At 48.2% G+C, this 18,162-nt stretch overlaps 2 protein-coding genes across 3 annotated transcripts; both read left to right on the top strand.

The window, feature by feature from the left end:
* The first annotated feature begins 629 nt into the window (after positions 1 to 629).
* Positions 630 to 6,358, top strand: mazb (MYC-associated zinc finger protein b (purine-binding transcription factor)). Of its 2 annotated transcripts, none has more exons than XM_056577275.1 (7): positions 630 to 1,635; positions 1,789 to 1,936; positions 2,307 to 2,656; positions 3,574 to 3,815; positions 5,077 to 5,140; positions 5,361 to 5,532; positions 5,988 to 6,358. In XM_056577275.1, exons 1-7 carry the CDS (start codon positions 1,603 to 1,605, stop codon positions 6,323 to 6,325), a joined length of 1,347 nt encoding a protein of 448 aa, XP_056433250.1. In that variant the 5' UTR covers positions 630 to 1,602; the 3' UTR covers positions 6,326 to 6,358. The 2 variants fall into 2 exon arrangements, with proteins under 2 accessions (XP_056433250.1, XP_056433251.1); XM_056577276.1 differs by having other exon boundaries at positions 632 to 1,635; positions 2,307 to 2,413.
* A 4,969-nt stretch (positions 6,359 to 11,327) lies between these two features.
* Positions 11,328 to 16,897, top strand: tlcd3bb (TLC domain containing 3Bb). The gene is made up of 7 exons (XM_056577198.1): positions 11,328 to 11,767; positions 13,160 to 13,344; positions 13,741 to 13,824; positions 14,348 to 14,573; positions 14,963 to 15,058; positions 16,023 to 16,132; positions 16,673 to 16,897. The coding sequence occupies exons 2-7, from the start codon at positions 13,220 to 13,222 to the stop codon at positions 16,893 to 16,895; spliced, it is 864 nt and encodes a 287-aa protein (XP_056433173.1). The 5' UTR covers positions 11,328 to 11,767; positions 13,160 to 13,219; the 3' UTR covers positions 16,896 to 16,897.
* The last annotated feature ends 1,265 nt before the right edge of the window (positions 16,898 to 18,162 follow it).

Raw genomic sequence — 18,162 nt, 5'->3', positions numbered from 1 at the left:
ACACACACACACACACACACACACACACACACACACACACACACACACACACACACACACACACACACACACACACACACACACACACACACACACACACACACACACACACAAAGTCTCACATGGACACAAAAATCAAGTACATCAAGTTGTAACCTCCTGGCTGATAATATTGAGGTAGAGATGGATGTAAAACATTGCCCCTTGGTTCTACTGTTCCTGGGTCCTGGAGGGCCCTGGGTCCGTTGTCACTGGGTTCTGGGGCCCCAACAGCTGTCTTGAATGGATAGGTCCCTGTGGGTTGTACATACAGCTGCTGTGCGTCCCACATCGCCCGGGAAACGGACGGAGAGGCGATGGGGGACATTCTTTAAAAACAATCATGACTGTGGACGTGTTTAATATTCTAACCTTGGAATGACAAAGAGAGGTCTTTAAAGGTGTATTGATAAGAGGGGGTAATTTAAAGTAATTTAAAAACATGATAATAAATTGATATTAACACATAGCCAGTCTTTATTTGTGACGTGTGCGATGATAAGTATTTAATTTGTGTGCGTGCGACTGCGTTTGTTTTCATCTCTATATCCGACTCTGACATCATCGTTATAGGAGCTCCTGTGAATCTGAGCCGGTGCACTTCCCTTTAAGAGGCGCTCAGTGTATTCACCGTTAACGGGAATGTCATTCCGTCGGTTCTTTAGCGACGCGGAGCTGTGGCGGTGGAGCCTGGTACCACATCCCGCCACAGCGTCGAATATAGTACACGGCAATGTGTTTTCTGTCGGCCGAACAGGGAGAGGAAACGAGGGGGCCGTCCAACGAGAGAAAGCCCATCCCTTTAAGAGCGAGTGGGACACGGCGGTGCGAGAAAAGGAGAGGAGGGGGAGAAGAAAGAAGAGGAATTAAAAAAGAAAAGGAAGAAAGAGACAGGGAGGGAGGAGGGAGAGAGCGAGCGATAAAAAAAGAAAGATGACATCCTCGCCATTGAAGCGCCGAGGTGGAGCGGTAGGCTGCGGCCCGGCGCAGACGCTCTCCGCCGGGGTCAGGGCTTGAACCAGACACCGAGGCTTCGATAGACACCCGGTCGGCCTATTGGGGAAATCGCGAAAATAGATTCATATATTAAAAAGCATGAACTGCTATTGTATCAAATGCGTTTGTTAACACTCCAATTATACTATTAAGATTGCGTGAATGCATCATTTATTTATATTGGATGTATATGTAGTATATCGTTAAAAATATATGTAATCACACAGAATTTTCTGGTTTCTTTATTTTTTTACGTTCTCTTCAGTGTCAAACGCCTCGTTTAGATTATTATGCTTTGACCGCTTCTAGTAAGAAAGCGGACTGAGAAGGAGATAGGCCGTTATTAGAGCTGGTTGGTTTCCTGGGCCTGGCCCTCGGCGACAACCCGGGGTTTTCTGTCCCTCTGAGACGCTTTGGAGAAGCCTGTCGTGTCTGCGACTCTGAAGGCGGCTCTTTGCCCCGCTACCGTCGGTGTTTCGATCGGAGAATGCGAACGGTCTGTTCTCACATCTCGAACGGGACCGTTTAACGTTTGCTGACTCTTCATCTGCATCGCTCTGCTGCAAAATGGATGCTGCGTGGAGCAATTTCCTTTTCCAGGTAGGCTTTCATAATATTCACGCTCGACCTCTAACGTCTCCCGCCGTCGTGTGGTCTCTTGTATACGTAACTGTAAACCTAGACATTAGTAGCTGTTCCAAGCTCAAGGTGTAGGGACTTTTATTTACATTCGCTGCTCTCGGCCTTGTGCAGAATACTCCCACCCAAAACCAAGTGGAGGGCAGCCTCCAATCAGAGCTGATGTCGGTGCACGGAAGCTCCCAGAGCCCACCTCCGGAGCACATGACCCAGCCCCCCTCCACAGTGGACACCGCTGCGCTCAACGAAGACCCCCCGCCAGGTGAGACTTGGACCTACAGACTGACTGATCGAAACCCCCTCCATAGCCAATAAGCTAACTCCGCAGCCAATCATCTAGCAGTAAACCTTGACTGTGTCCCCTAAGAGTTGACCTGCACCATAAACGTAACATAACCTGTTTAGGGTTAATAGCCCATTTCTAAAATGCCGTGTGAACACCCGCACGCGTACCCAACCCGGTTAACACTCCCCGATACCCAAAACCTTTTTGCATGTAACCCGTCATGTGAATCGACCACAGACTGTACAGTCAGCCGTGTCTCGCTGTGCATGTCTACGGCGGTGTGTCTCTGACTAACGCTGTAACTCTCGTCTCTCCCCGCTCTCGCTCTCTCTCTGTGCGCGTGCAGTGAAGGTGGCCCCGCGGCCGGCCCGGGCGTCCCACGTCTGCTCCATCTGCAACAAGCAGTTCAAGAACAACTACAACCTGCGGCGCCACCAGTCGGTGCACACCGGGGTACGCATGACCCACAGGCCCAAGGAGACGGCGGGTGGGGGGAGGTCCGAAAGGCAGACCGTCCCGCTCTCCCTCCTCCATCTATCCATGGTCCCCCCCCTCGCGTCCCAGCAGCCCCCTCTGGCCGGGCTGGACGGGGAGGGGGGGGTGGCCATGACCGCCGTAGTGGCTAGCGCTAACCCCCCCCACAATCTGGCTCCCGCCGCTGCCGCGGTCGTCATGGGGACGGGGGCGACAGGACAGGTGGGTGAGGGCCGTGTGGAGGGCGCCGGCGTAGGGTTGCGGCACGAGCGTCTCCCCCCCCCCCCCCCCCCCCCCCCCCCAGAACATTGTTTCTTAAACTAACCGGTCTGTGGTCACTTCTATAGTCTACTTAGCCTGACCACTAGCCTAGCTCAGCAATTGCCAGGCTGTTCGCTAGCCACACAACAAAATAGCTCAGTGCTAGGCTAGCTAGCTCGTATTATGCCAGAACCTAGCTGGGTCATAGCCTCTCTATGCAAAAGCATAACTGGTTGCTAACATAACTGATGGCTAGCCTAGCTTGGCATAAGCCTAGCTGGGCATTAGCCTAGCTGGGCATTAGCCTAGCTGGGCTGTAGCCTAGCTAGGAAGGCCCACAATAACTGCTAATCATTTGAATAAAGACGTGACTAGACGTGACTAAGTAGAGGACAACCAGCTGGCCCCCAGCGGCCTGTGTCTGGCCCCCGGCGCGTTTGAGAAACAGTGTACTAGAGACCCCTGCATGACCCCCCAGCACCAGGTCCAGGGAAGGCTTAACGTACATGAACCCAATGATAATATCCTGATCCAGTGACTCCCTGTACAAACCGATACCGGTCTGTTTATAATTAACAGACTCTAACCTAATAACCTACAAGATGTGTTAGTCCATGCTGCACCAAAATGACTAACTTCAATGATCCGTTTGATTTCAATCTTGGTTTTGAATATTGTTAATCATGTTTAGTTCAGTCCTATTCAAACCCTAAACGGTGTCTTTGTGGTTTTGCATGTTTATTTGCGAAATAACGTTGTTATGAATTGTACAGATTTAACTGGTTAAAGTATTTTGTTATGTCTTCCCCTGTGGGTCTCTGCCTGTCCGTCCGCCTCCCTCCCGTCTCCCCGTCTGTCCGTCTGTCCGTCCACCCCAGCGTCCCGCCAACCCCAGCCCGGTGAGGAAGAACCACGCGTGCGAGACGTGTGGGAAGGCATTCCGGGACGTCTACCACCTGAACCGCCACCGTCTGTCCCACTCGGACGAGAAGCCGTACTCCTGTCCCATCTGCCAGCAGCGCTTCAAGAGGAAGGACCGCATGTCCCACCACGTCCGTTCCCACCAGGGGGGGGTGGAGAAGCCCTACATATGCCCCCACTGTGCCAAGGCCTTCTCCCGGTAGGAGCCCTCATCGCCTCCCGCATACCTGAAGCCCAGTAGTTCCAGACCAGGGCAGGATGATAGTCTAGTAGGGAATGACTCCGATCTTCGTTATTCGAATATAATTCAAATATCAAAAAATAAATCCCAATTCGAACGAATATTAGGCAGCCCTTAATATTGGAACCTGTGGCCTGACCTATGGTCAGGCCAAGAGGGAGAGATGTCGGAGAACCCGACGCAGTCTATTCATAATATTATAATGACCACGGAAGAGGCCGTGAATGAAGTATTGATTAGACAGCGATTTATTAGAAACCTAATAAACCGTTGGAACACGCAAGACCGGTAACCATAGCAACGCCGGTAAACAAACTTTGCGAAGCCCAATCCAGGTCTTACTGAAGGCATTTAATGGGCAAAATATTATTAATAAATATTCGAATGTATTATAATATTAATAAACAAACAAACTTCGAATATGATTTTGGGCAAAAGTCAGAGCCCTACAGTCTAGTGTACATGAGCCTTAGTATTAGTGTTGTAAACAGGTTTAAAGTGCCTCGGTAGTAGGAGAGTAGTATACAGGTTTATACTGACGGTAGCAGACGGGGTTCACTGTCTGCGTAGTATTAGTATATTATATTAGTATATTGTGTTAGTATTAGTGTAGTACTGGGGGCAGGATAGTCTCCAGAGGTCCGGTGGTAAGCAATTTTATGTCCCAGCCGAAAGCCTCTGGGTCGATCCCTAGGTCAACACTCTAGTTCTAGGTAGCGCAGAGAGAGATGCCAGACTGCTGCCCGAATTCACTTAGTCGCATTAAAAATTAAAAATAAAGTACGGTATTATATAATGATGATAAACCTTTTATAGTGCATTATATAGTCTTTTTGAGTAATGGTTTACCAGGTCAAATATAAAAATAAATATTATGGTTGCAGAAGAATGGAAGGCTGTTAGATGGGGGATGATTAGAAGCTCTGTACTTTGTGAATGGAGATCTCTTGTGACCGGCTCACTGTGTGCAGCGTGGGGAGGTATGCTGAATGAAGCCAGTCAAATCTGATCTCAATGTTGACTGATTCACTTCCGATCGTCGGTTCTAGTCCCCTGACTGTAGAAGCCCTTGGGGCCCTATAGAGTTTAAAAGTCCTTCTTGCATGACCAATGAAATCAAGGCGGCTGTGTTTAAAGGTTAACATATGACCTGAATAGATTGGCCTCTGTGTCGCTGTGCTGTTTGTGACTGTTGTGTTCTCTGACCTTCAACCTTTAGACCCGATCATCTGAACAGCCACGTCAGACAGGTCCACTCGTCTGAGAGGCCCTTCAAATGCACGGTAACTACCTCACTCTCCATCTCATGATGCTGTCCAACCCCAGTCCAACCCAAGTCCAACCCAAGTCTAACCCCAGTCTAACCCCAGTCTAACCCAAGTCCAACCCAAGTCTAACCCCAGTCTAACCCAAGCTACTTGGCTGTATCTTCAGATGTGCGAGTCTAGATCTTGGTCCATCTGACTTGTGAGGTGTCTCGACTCTCTCTCTTGTCTCTAACAGACGTGCGAGTCGAGTTTCGCCACCAAGGACCGTTTGCGAGCTCACATGATCCGTCATGAGGAGAAGGTGCCGTGCCACATCTGCGGCAAGCTGCTGTCGGCCGCTTACATCACCGATCACATGAGGGTGCACAACCAATCACAGCACCACGCCTGCCACCTTTGCAACCGCAGTAAGTAGCTCAGCCCAGACCGAGTACTCACCGTGTTAAATCGATTTATAACACAGATCTTATCTGACAAGGAAACTAAATTAAGAATATGACCTCCACTGCTCAGCTCCACCGGAGCCATCTCGCATCTGAACGCTCTTATATTCAGCAAGTAAACGCTGGCATAAAAATCAATGCAGAGTGCTCCGTCCAAACCGATCATAGCATCAACCCAGCCCCCTCTAAAATGATGACATAATTATTTGTACATTAAAAAACGATCAATGTACAACGAAACGTCTTGTGCAGCGGAGCACGCGTAGGGGCAGGTTGACCTGTCTCTGGACGCCCACGCGGAGCCCGGGCGCCGGCCCCGGGTGGGGGCAGGTCCTTGGTTCTGTGTGTTCCTCACCCCCGCCTCCTCCCACCCCCCCCCCCTCCTCCCACCCCCCCCCCCCCCCCCCCCCCCCCCCCAGGCTTCACCACGCTGACCTACCTGCGGGTCCACGCCCAGAAGCACCACGGCCAGGAGTGGAAGGAGAGCGGGGGGGCGCTGGGCTCCCCGGCCGCCGGCGGCGTGCTGGTCTGCCAGCTGTGCGGCATCCAGTGCAAGACCCCCACCCAGCTGCAGGGGCACATGGGCACCCACAGTGCCTCGCAGGGGGCCCCCAGCCCGGACCCCTCCGGCACGGCGGCCAGCGGCTCCGTCTCCCTCGGCAACATGGTGTCGGCGCCCGTGTACGTGAGCGGCGGGGGGGCGGACCTGCTGGTCACGGACTGCTCCAGCATCGCCGCCCCACAGGCACACAGCTAACGACCCAGCTCCGGCAATGACCCCCCCCCACCCCCTGGCCCCCGCCCCCCCGCGCCGGGACCTCTGACCACTGGAGCACCGCGACCCCTGAACCCGCCCAGACTAACCCTGGAGAACCCTGACCCCCCCGCCATGGACGACCCCTGACCTCTGAGCTGACCCTTGGGGGTTATCGATGGTAAGACGGTGTGTTAGTGTACCGGGGGTCCTGGGGCAGGAACCCATCCCTGCTGCAGAGGTGTGTGTGTGTGTGTGTGTTTGTGTCGGAGTGTGTGTGCGTCTCAGGGGGTGTGTGTGTGTGTGTGTGTGTGTGTCAGGGGTTCCACTGTGCGACTCTGAAGTCAGGAGATAGAATCCTACTGGAGGTTCCTTCACACAAAAAAAAATAAACAGGAAAATGTCCGCTAAATATTTCTGAATGCTTTCAATCCTTAAATAGACTTCAATAGAACTGTACTGCGAGCATCTACTGTATGGCTGGAATCTGCTACACTAGGGAGATCTTCCTCTTCCTCTAATGCAGTGTTCCTCAACCTAGGGTCCGGAACCCCAGGCCGGCCGCTCGGTTCCACTCAGACCTTTTGGGACGTGAGATTTATAATGACATTGTGAATATCAATGATAGAGAAGTATTTCATTAAAAAAAAGAAACAAAGTAGATGAAGTAGCGGCTGCCTGATGAATGATAGCCAGGAAAGGCTCAGTACCAAACGTCTCTGGATACGCTGCACAGACTTTGGCCATTATTTCATGCTGCTTCTTGCTCCAGGAGATCGTTGGCTTAAAGGAAACCCAGCCCCCCCCCCCCTGTTTGAGGTAGTCTCACATAAAATAAAAGCCTTCTTGCTGACTTATAGTAGACTCTTTTAATTTCATTAAGGCGTGCTGAGGCTTTTGCCTGGCACAAGCCAATCCCATCTGCCACAATCAGATTTGGGTGGGTGAAGCCAGAAAGTTGTATTTATTACTTGGTCACTCAGAACCCTTAGTTGGCCATAAGAGTCCATATTAACATTGAATCCTACAATGCAGTATTGGATTAAGATCTACCCATATAGCATTACTATGTCACCAACTACATCACTGTTTTTCTAAACAAAGTCGATCAAGGGTTTGATTTCCCATTTTTTATTATTAAATTTTCCGTCCAAATGTTTCCTTTTCAACTGTGATAGACCTCCGACGCCAGCATCTAGACGAGAACGGCTCTAGAAATGTTTCTGTGTTTGTTAATATGGATCCACGAAATCACAGAAACAATTAGGTCTAACTCAAAGGTTTGCTGCGTGATAATGTACCTTGTTCCGAGAGATGGAAGCTAGTAAATGAAGCTTGGAAAACGCTCACGAGGAGTACTTTGGGAAGCGTCTTTAATGTTTTCACAAGAAAAACGCTGAGGCAGCATATGAAGACCATTAGGAAAACCTGAGATGATCCTCCCCAGCTAGTTCCTGTGTGTCTTCGGTGTACGACCGCTGAGTCACTAATATATTACCGGCAGCTCAGCTGTCGATGTGCTGACTTGGCGCATTGGGAGGGAGATGCAGATAAATCGAAGAAGTCTGCATTGCAAGATTTATTCTGATCAAAAGATTGGGGTTCCCGGCCGTAGGTTGAGAAGCACTGCTCTCTTTCAACCGTCTCTTACCGGAAAATAAACACAAATAACCTGTTAACTGATTTGTTGGGACATTAAAAGACTAGAAAACAAACAAAGGAGCTGGTTTAGGCATCGGTTGATCCAGTCTTGAATATGCTAGCAGGCTAACAGCCTATCCAGCATGTTAGCCTGCTAGCATATCAGCCTACAAATGTGTCGGCCCGCTTAGTTGTTAGCTTAATGAGCGCTGTGTGTCCGAAAGATTTTCAGAGGGGGGTTTGAAACCTTAAGTATCGTTCAAGGAGGTGTTTCTCTGGATTTAGCCAATCAGCGATGAGTTTGAAGATGTCTGTTTTTATAGATGGATAACCATGGGATGTAATGTTATGTTTGCTGATGATGGTACTCACAAGGTTAGTCCAATCTACTTTAGGAGTGTGAGGCACCTTAAATTGGTAGTCAGTCAGAAAATGGAATATTGTTTTTCAAATTAAATGGTTTAAACGTTTTTATTTCTCCCTAGTTTTGGGCCTAAACATGTTGGAAAAAAAAATCAGAAAAATATTTTCAGTATGAAAACTTGTGACTTGGCAGCACTACTTGCTCCTGAGAATCCACCTTTTGCATGAAATCCAGCCTAGTCATTGTGCATACAGCGGGGATGCTAAGCTAAAACAGTCACATCACTTAATCTGTTAACAGTTATTTTATAGAAGTCTTGTTGTTTTAATTGAACTTCACCATTGCATTGCCATTGATTTGATTGTAACTGTCCATTGCCATTGTTGTTTTTAACTTGTGTGTACCAGTGGGGTGGGCTGCATTATGGATCAGTATGTACAGCGCAGCCTTTCAAACGCACCTCACCCCCTGGCGCCCCGTTCCCTCCCCCCCCCCCCCGATACTCACCATCACCAGGGGTGCGTTGGGTTGTTTGGTCGCCGTGTCCCAGTTATTGGGACAGGGCTTAGAAAGTGTTTCATAACAGAGTTTGATCATTTCACGTCTGTATGGTATCTTAAATTTAGTAGTTATTTCATTTCTCGAGATGTTATTCCTGTTGAGAAAAACCGGTAGTAATTTTAACATTCATTTTCGGGGATTTTTACATGACACTACTAAAATTTAATACCTCTACCTTTTAGGAACTTGTACAGCTAGCGATACATCTTAATGCCTTATCGTACTCAACTGCTTTTTAATTCTTTAATTCTCAAATATTTTAATTCTTAGTCATGGATTCATTAAGAATATTAAAGGGGTGTATTTATATTTATATTTTTATATTTCTCAACAGTATGCATGTCTATAAACAGTTCTTATGCTTACCACTCATAAATGTTATGTTATTTGTAGATGACGTAGGGAACATATTATTTTGTAATTTTGACAATTAAAATTAAAACGGTTAAAAATTGAGTCTTTTGTGAGTGTGTGTGATCTGCTTGTGTTTGGTGATAAGAACGTGGAGGGGTGGAGATCTAGGCTCGACAATATCTCCTGAAGGCCTCAAATACACCCTTCAGTGCAGTTGCATCGTACATGAAGACTAGAAGGTCGTACTAATGCCTCCCGGTTTTTCCATTGTGAAGTGCAAGTGGGCCTTACAATTTCATACCAGAGTATTTGATACAGCTAAATAAGAAAAATGTGCTCAAGTTGATGTCCTCCTGGAATGCAGGCCTATATATTGTATATAATAGCGAACTTAATATCAAAGTGGATTAAGGGTTTAAAGTCTCAACATCAGAATTGTAGGTCTCATTTACTTTCAGTTGCGTGTTATATTTTCCACCCCTGATGTACACAGTGGAAAGTGTTTCCAGATTTAGCCCTGAACAGTTAATCAACAGTCCTGTCCAATGGGACTGTAGTTTATTGCACCTTTCACTGCCTTTAATAATTAGTGCGGTTGCAGCCCATGCCACGATATTGTTGTCGTCTTCTTTTATTAATATGCCTAATTTGGGCTTTTCTCCTTCAGTTTTGGGGGATCAACACCAAACCACTACCACATCTACCTTTTAAAGACCAAACATTTTGATTTAAGGAAAAACGCTTTAATCAAACATTCCAAATGTGAAAACGTGGGAGTTCAAATTAAATACACATTATGTAAAACGGAAGTAAGGTCTCCAAAAAGTTTAGTACCGCTTAGACCACAGGGGGCACTATAACTCAAGGTCAAACCCAAACGTCCAGGCCCAAACCAAGACAAACCAAAGGTCCACCTTGGTAAATTGAACATGTAGGCGTGGTTTATTTACCATTCCGCCCACTTCCAATATAAACAGTTTACCTGTGTTCGAGAGATGATTCATGAACCACCTCCGGAACGCAAGCTGGTTTACCTTGTGTCTCTGTTGTAATAAACCACGTGTTGAGCATTTACAACTCTCCCAAGTCATACCTAGCCCGAGACGACCATACCACAAAAGATCAAAATAGTTTTTCATCACTCCATTATTCAACCAATCACAAGACCAAGAGTTCTCAAAATTGGTTTGCCCATCAAGGACTACCCCGTCAGGTAATTTGGGAAGTTTTGTGTAGATTCTAGAAAGCTTGAACAATGATGTCACCGTGTCAATTTGAAATGACCAATTTGCATGTGTTCACCGAGCTATGTTTTAATAAATAAAGTCAATGGTAAAAAACAACAAAAAGTAAAGTGCCAATTCGACAACAGGGGGCGCTATAAAACCCAATCAGAGTAAAACGATCAGCCCCATATTTCAATCAATCACAAGTCCGCTTCAAAGCGGTCCAAGGACTTGAAATTTACCGTGCTTGCTCATTAGGGATCATCATATTAACCTGTTGGTTTGCTCTCGGAAACTGCACATACGAAGGGTTTGCTGATTCAACAACACGCATTTTCTTCAGAAAATGCACATGTCTAGTTGAATAATGTATTTATTTATTTATTTAAATAAATATTACATTAGACCTACTGTGTAGGCCTAACTTATCTATTTTTGTTTGATTGACTTGAATATATAACGCTAGGTCTTCCCAGAACATTTAAAAACTAGAATGGCATCAATTATGAAACCATGTCATGATCAAATAAATAAACAATGGAAATAAAGTACCAAGTAGGCCTACACGTTAAAATATCGCAAAATGCACAAGCAGGACTATATACGTTTGAGCAATAAGATCAATGATTAAACACACGTTTCTGGCCGGAGAGTGGAGGCAAAATGAACAATAATCTACCCAAAGGGTGGTTTGCTGAATGTATTTAACATACAAAGACGTCTGGTGGGTGCCGCCGCACATGTCCCAGCGGCACTTTAGACCAGACGCAGCGCGACGCGGCCTCCTGCGCGTCGCTTCGCAAATCGCATTCGTTCGCAACGGCGCCGCGTTGTTCAACGAACCAATCAATGCGATCCATTCACGCGTGGTAACGCGTATCGTACCGCGTCCTGCCGCTAGACGCCGCAGGGAAAGGCAGACGTGAGGACCCATGAGCCCGGTGACCTCCTATCGAACCACTGCTAGCTACCACGTCGACATCTGGATGGATGCACATTTCCGTCGTTCCTTCAATTGCCAGTCGGGATCTGATCGGTGTCACTCTCGGTAGTCGTTGTCGGGAGACAGCGTTATTGCTAGCTAGCGCATCGGGAGGCTAGTTGGTAGCTAGTAGCTTCAATGTTAGCAGTTATATCAGGCTAGCGTTAGCCCGTTAGCAGCCGCTTTTTCCGACCGTGTTGGCCTCATAAACATGCGGATCATCGAGGCGCAGAGCCCCGGCACATCTTTACCTTCAACCGCCACCTGCAGGACACACGTTTGGACCGGACGTTGGCTGGACTCTGCATAGTTTCCATGTAATTGTTGATCATTTGTTTTAATAACATCAACTTTTGTGTGATTAGTGTTTACTCTGATGTTGGCCAGTCTGCTGCTAGCCAGTGTGCTGATTCCTTACCGGGTTGTTAGCCTAGCTGCTATCGTTCTTAACTGTCGCGGACGGACCCGCATGTACCGGGTACTGATTGTCCTTCAAAGAAAACCCCTTGACCTGAGGCTTTATCGGGTTTATATGCTACTGGGGACTTTTCCTTTTAAAGAAATAATGGGTGTGTTCACTTAGGTCGTTATTGTTAACAGGTGTAGACCCAGACCGCATATCTTTACGATTCAGTCACACAGTTGTCTCTCCCGTTTTCCACTCTCCAAGGTGCTGACATTTCACACAGTTCTATAGTTTTTTTTAAATTGTGCACCGTATGCCCCAAACAACCAGAGCCTTGCTAGAAGCAACGGTGCAGTAACGACCGCCGATGTTTACGTGTTGGGGGTCTTATCTCTCAGACCGTTAGTCCCCGGGATGGCAGAACGCTATCAGTCAGTAGCGGCTCTTTGTGTCCCTCCATGAATACACCCAGCTTGGTTTACATCCGCGATGTCCCCCCTGCGCCCTAGCCAGCATAGTGAAGAGATCAACCCAGCGTGCCCGGTTAACCTACAAGAGGTCCTTCTAGGGTTGTAGTGTTTAGTCCTGGTCTGTCTCTTATTTGAAAGCGCAGTGCGTATTTTCTTTTGAATTCTTCCTAATCAGTCAGCTTGTACTAATGTGAAGTTAAATGGGCCGCGTAACTTTGTGGAATATCCACACATGTGTGGCCTCAAAAGTCTGACAATACGGATGGAGAGTACAGCCACTCGAACGAAATGACACATACGTAATGTAGTGGTTTATCGCAGTAATAATGTAACGGTTATTCAGTGATAAAGGTAGTGGTTAATCATTGTGAGAATGTGACGGTTTCTGGTGTTGATAATGTAGTGCTGAATCGTAGTTCTAATGTAGTCGTATTAGTGATAATGTGGAGGTTAAAGGTAGTGTTTAATTGTAGTTATAATGTAGTCGTTAATCATAGTGATAATGTAGTGGTTAATGCTCCACTATTTAACTGTTTCACTGCACGTTTTTACTTTTGTTTAAATGTTAAAGGTTACAAAATGTATAATAGTGAAGCAAGGAAATCCTACTCTAGAATTAAATTTGATAGATCCCTACCATATTACAATGGGGGAAAAAGTATTTCCCCATCAAGGCTTATATTGTTGCTACTAGCTTCATAATAAAAGAGTCTTGTTGACTCTTTATCAGCGGACAATCAGCAAGTGCTCTCTGGTGATAATTCTGGCCGGAGGGGCCTGTGGAAGTGTTCAGCTACACAGTGTGTTTAATCGATGATAATATCTGCTCGCAGAGGGAAAGCGCCACAGATCGCCTGCTGAAGATACGCCGCTGTGTGGGACCTCGGGGCAACATGTTGAGCATCTTGGCCGCTGGCTCAGTATTCTTCCCCGGTCTCTTCCTGCTGTCTAAACAATGCCTCAAATACATCCCTGGCCTTCGCTGGAGCGAAGGGGACGCCGTGATCGTCTCTGCCAGGTGGGTGAACACTGGCTGCATTCAAAAAGGCCGCCCCTATAGGGGGATTTAGCGCGCTTCCTGCTAAACCTCCAGATGTTATCCTCATTGCCGATTTGCTGAAGCTGCTCAGCAAGAAGCTTAGCCGGTTGTGAATCGTCTTTGGGCCGAGGATGCATCGGTTTATCCTTTGCGACTCTGTGACTGCAGCTACGTCATTAGAAATTGGAATATCACGCCACCACATGGCTAGGTATCAGAGATGTAATTTGGCTAAGAGGTCTGAAGTTTGTGACTGGTTGGATCGTCATCAACAATCTGTCATTTGCTGGTGCTCGTGTGACGTGCCTCAAATCAAAGTGCTGGGACCCAGCCCTGGAGTGGGACCGGAGAGATGACCTGTTGTGTTCCCCTCAGGCTGGTGTCCTCTGTGCAGGCCCTCATGGCCTCCTCCGCCGGATACATCATCGCTTCCTCCTGCGACGACATCATCGAGGACGGGTAAGGCCGGGAACTCACAGGCATCGTACAGAGTAAGATGGGCCAATGGAAATGCAAAAAGGAATCACTGTTTCGTAGTGGTAGGCCGGTCTCATGAGGGCTTGTTTCTAACAGATATAAAGGTTTCTAGAGTAAAAAGACAACGGCTCTGACTGAGAACATATCCTGCAGTTATTCCACAGTTCACAAAATAAGAGTTGTGCCAAAGCACACAGAGCAGCATGTTGGAGGAGGACCTGTGTTGATCTGATCCTGCCCCCCCAACAGCCCAGCCACGGGGCAGCCAGTGTTCGCTATCAACCTGGCCCATCAAAGAGCGGCAGGGCTCCGGGAAACGCAGAGCGTGCAACAACAGAGTAGCGCCACTGATACCTATGCCGCCCCAGGCTCGTGCAGACGTCGTGTTAGGAGCTGCACCTAGTGACCTTTTGACCTGGGGTGATCGACCCCTGGGAGCCTTCGTAGGCAGGTCGAGGTGTGGAGGGCTTGTACTCTCCTAACCAAGTCCGTCCTTTGTCTTCAGGCACTGGTTGACCTGCAGCTACATCCTGTTCGCCGTGCCCTACTTTGTGTACGACATCTACGCCATGTTCATGTGCTACTGGTACAAGCTGAGGGTGAAGGGTCACGAGGAGGCAGCGGCCGCGCCCAAACACGTGGGCTCCGCACTCCTCAGCTACCTCCGCCGGGAGTTCCTCATGGTCCTGCATCACGTCGTCATGGTCACTGTCTGCTTCCCTGTCTCCGTGGTAACCAGCGCTTTTTGTCTCTTAGAAGAAAATCATGCCTTAGATGCTGTAAATGGAAATACTTTTAATTCTGAGCATGACTTCATATTAATGAAGGTTATATTTATATTCCCTAAAGTAAGGCAACTAGTAGGTCTGCTCCTCTCTTTAATGTCTTTAGATATAATTCATTAAGACTTAATTAGGCACATCTAAGAGAAGATGTGCCTTTTTTTTAAATGAGTTGCACTGCTGTCTACTATATGAATGTTATTACCGTCTGACTTATTAATAGTATTTTTAATTCATAAGCATATTGTGAAACTCTGTGTTATTGTGTACGATTGTGGTGCTCTCAGGTCCTGACAGACTCATCACTCGTTTGTTGTGCGTGTGATTTTTGTCTGTAGTTCTTGCGGCGCGGCAAGGGAGATTACTTCCAGGGCGTGATGTTTATGGCTGAGCTCAGCACACCCTCCGTCTGTCTGGGGAAGATCCTTATCCAGGTAAACGTTATCTCCTTCAGCCTGTCTCTCTCTCTCTTTCTCTGTCTTTCCTTTTCTCTGTTCCTCTGTCTTTCCATCTCTCTGTCCCTCTCCTCTCCCCCTCTACAGACTCAACAGCTCCCCTGGCCAAGACTTTAGCTGTCTAAATCTACTTGACACAATTCCAAGCATGAACCTTGTTGTAGTTTCCGATGACTCACGAGTCTTCGGAGGCTCATTCCTCAGCTCTCTCTCTTCACCACGTGACCAACACCATGTGTTTGTTTTTATGTGTGTGTCTACAGCGCTCAAGTAGCTAGGTGACGGTGAGCCTGTCTGTTTGACACACACACACACACACACACACACACACACACACACACACACACACACACACACACACACACACACACACACACACACACACACACACACACACACACACACACACACACACACACACACACACACACGAAGCTGTAACAGCTGTTGCCCTCTGAATATAGCTTCCATGGTAAGGCTGGATTAAACAGCTGATACATCCCTCCCCTTTCAACCCGCCGGCCCTAACACCAGCCAGCCGCCACCCCCTCCCCCGTTACCCCGTAGGTCGGGTTGATGACACTTTGAGGCTGGCTTATATATGTGCTCTTTCTGCTATGTCTGCCCAGTTTTCACTAACTCTTCCCCTTACTAATGACCACCAAGCCACCTAATATCAACCTCCCCTCTTTAGGGACCCCAGCAAAACAAAACGTGTTGCAGAACCTTACTTTATAAACGGTGTATATCTGGTGTATATTTTGGTGTGTTTGTGTGGTTTATTTTTTTTTTATGAAAATATGTTCAACCTATGCCTTCATACTTCACGGTGGCTCTTACTCTTACTCTCACACACAGGGTGCTTCTCCGAACACTGTGATTTACCTCTTCAGCTTGACCGACCCGCCTGCTGGCTGTCTCTCCCTCTCTGTTTCTCTCTCAGTACAAACAGCAACACACTCTGCTGCACAAAGTGAATGGGGCTCTAATGCTGGTCACTTTTTTCGTCTTTCGAGTGCTTCTCTTCCCATATATCTACTACGCCTATGGCAGGTATGTCTCGCTCTCCCTCTCTGTCTGTCCGTCTCCCTTTTGTCTATGTTCTGCAGGTCTCGTTTGTTCTCTCTCTCTCCCTCTCTCTCTCTCTCCGTCTGTCTGTCTGTCGGTCTCCTGTTTATGTTCTGTGTGTCTCGCTGCCTCTCTCTGTATCTCTCTCCATCTGTCTATGGTCTGTATGTCTGTCTGTCCCCCTGTGTCCGGCTTTGTCTGTCTCTCCTTGCCTCTGTTTTGTCTCCGTCTCCCTGTCTTTCTCTTTGGCTGTCGGCCTCTGTGTCCGTATGTCTGTCTCTCCATTTCATCTATTTGTTCCATTCCGTCGCTGTCCTATCATGTTGGCGCGAACCAGCTAGCATAATAGCATGTACCAGCTAGCTGCTATAGGGTGTTAGCCGCGACTCTGAGCTAACCGCGTGTGTGTGTGTGTGTGTGTGTGTGTGTGTGTGTGTGTGTGTGTGTGTGTGTGTGTGTGTGTGTGTGTGTGTGTGTGTGTGTGTGTGTGTGTGTGTGTGTGTGTGTGTGTGTGTGTGTCTCCAGGTACGCCTCCATCCCCTTCCACCTGGTCCCGCTGAGGGTGTCCTGGCAGTGTAACCTAGGCGCCGCCCTGCTCATGGCGCCCCAGCTCTACTGGTTCAGCCTCATCTGCCGGGGGGCCTTCCGCCTCTTCACCCGCTCCTCCCGCCGGCCGCCCGCCCCGTCCCCGTGCCCCGCCAACGGGTACAGCGTGCGCCCCGCGGAGCCGGAGTCCAGCGCCCACTGAGGGAGGGCGACTATGGAGAGAGGAGATGGGGGGGGGGGGAGGGGGGAGGGAGCAGGGGCTGAAACATCTGGTGGCCCCCGACCACCTGGACCCAGACGCTGATTAACAAGACAGTTAGACCGCTGGTATAGCATCCCTGTCTCTCTGAGCTCACTAGGGCTAGCCTGGCGGCATAGCATCCCTGTCTCCCCGAGCTAACTGGAGTTAGCCTGGTGATATAGCAGTGCTATCTCTCAGAGCTCTCTAGTTTTTATCCTGCCGGGACAGCGTCCCCGTACCCCAGAGCTAGCTGGAGTTAGCCTTGGGGTACAGCGACGCTATCCCTCGGAGCTAACTGTACCCTGCTCTGTCGGTTGCCGGGCAGAGCAGGAACTAGGAATGTATTATATTGTATGTTAGTACATCTGCTGTAGATAAGGCCTCATTCAGCTTAGTAAGTCCCAGAAACGACCCACCCGTCGGCTAAGCAGTATTTTGACTTGTAAGTGTTACCTCCGTGTACCCACCATGTAGCCAGTGGCACCAAGTACCCCCCCACCCTGCCGACAGACTGGGCTGCTGCCTTACCCCCCCCGATCGTCCCTGGGCCCCTTGTTCAGCCCTTCCCGCCCTAGACGAGAGGGATGCAGCCTAGCGCTCCTAGCGTGACGCAGCTAGCTTTGCGGAGCTAGCTGGTCTACTACTCTCCTTCAGTGTTCCTGTTCACGTTGTGTTCTAATATGTTTCCTCAGTTCTACATGTTCGTGATGAGTTATCATTCATTTTATTAGTAGTATTAAAGGAGAACTCTGACCTTAGTTTCAAACTACAGCTGAGGTCTCCCATCCGATGCCTCATGTGCACGTGTGCTTTGCCGTCGTTAGTTCCTTTTGTTTGCAAGGTTAGTTACCACCTGTGATCGAAAAATAGAACTTAAGTATCTGAAGCATGCTAGTTATGACACCATTTGCTTCCACTGGACAGTTTAAGTTGCAACTTCCAGCGCAAAGGCCTAACCTGTCGGAACTTACAATGCCTAACCACTCATTTAGATGGTAGTGGAAAGCTTCCACTGAGAAAAAATAGTGCCCAGTTACCGGGTTGGGGTGAATGTCTTCGGGTCATTGAAAGAGATCCACATATTTTACATACCAAATATTGCCACTGTGATGGGTCCGTGGTTTAGTCAGCCTTTTGTGGAGCATGTCGTATATCTATTGAGCCTGTATACACATGGGGAGCCAAGCTAGCGTAGTCGTGCCATACATGGGCGTGAGGCAGGGGATGG

The sequence above is a fragment of the Gadus chalcogrammus genome, chromosome 18 (genome assembly GCF_026213295.1).
Source record: "Gadus chalcogrammus isolate NIFS_2021 chromosome 18, NIFS_Gcha_1.0, whole genome shotgun sequence".
Taxonomy (NCBI): Eukaryota; Metazoa; Chordata; class Actinopteri; order Gadiformes; family Gadidae; genus Gadus; species Gadus chalcogrammus.
This window is presented reverse-complemented; position numbering and strand designations above follow the sequence as displayed.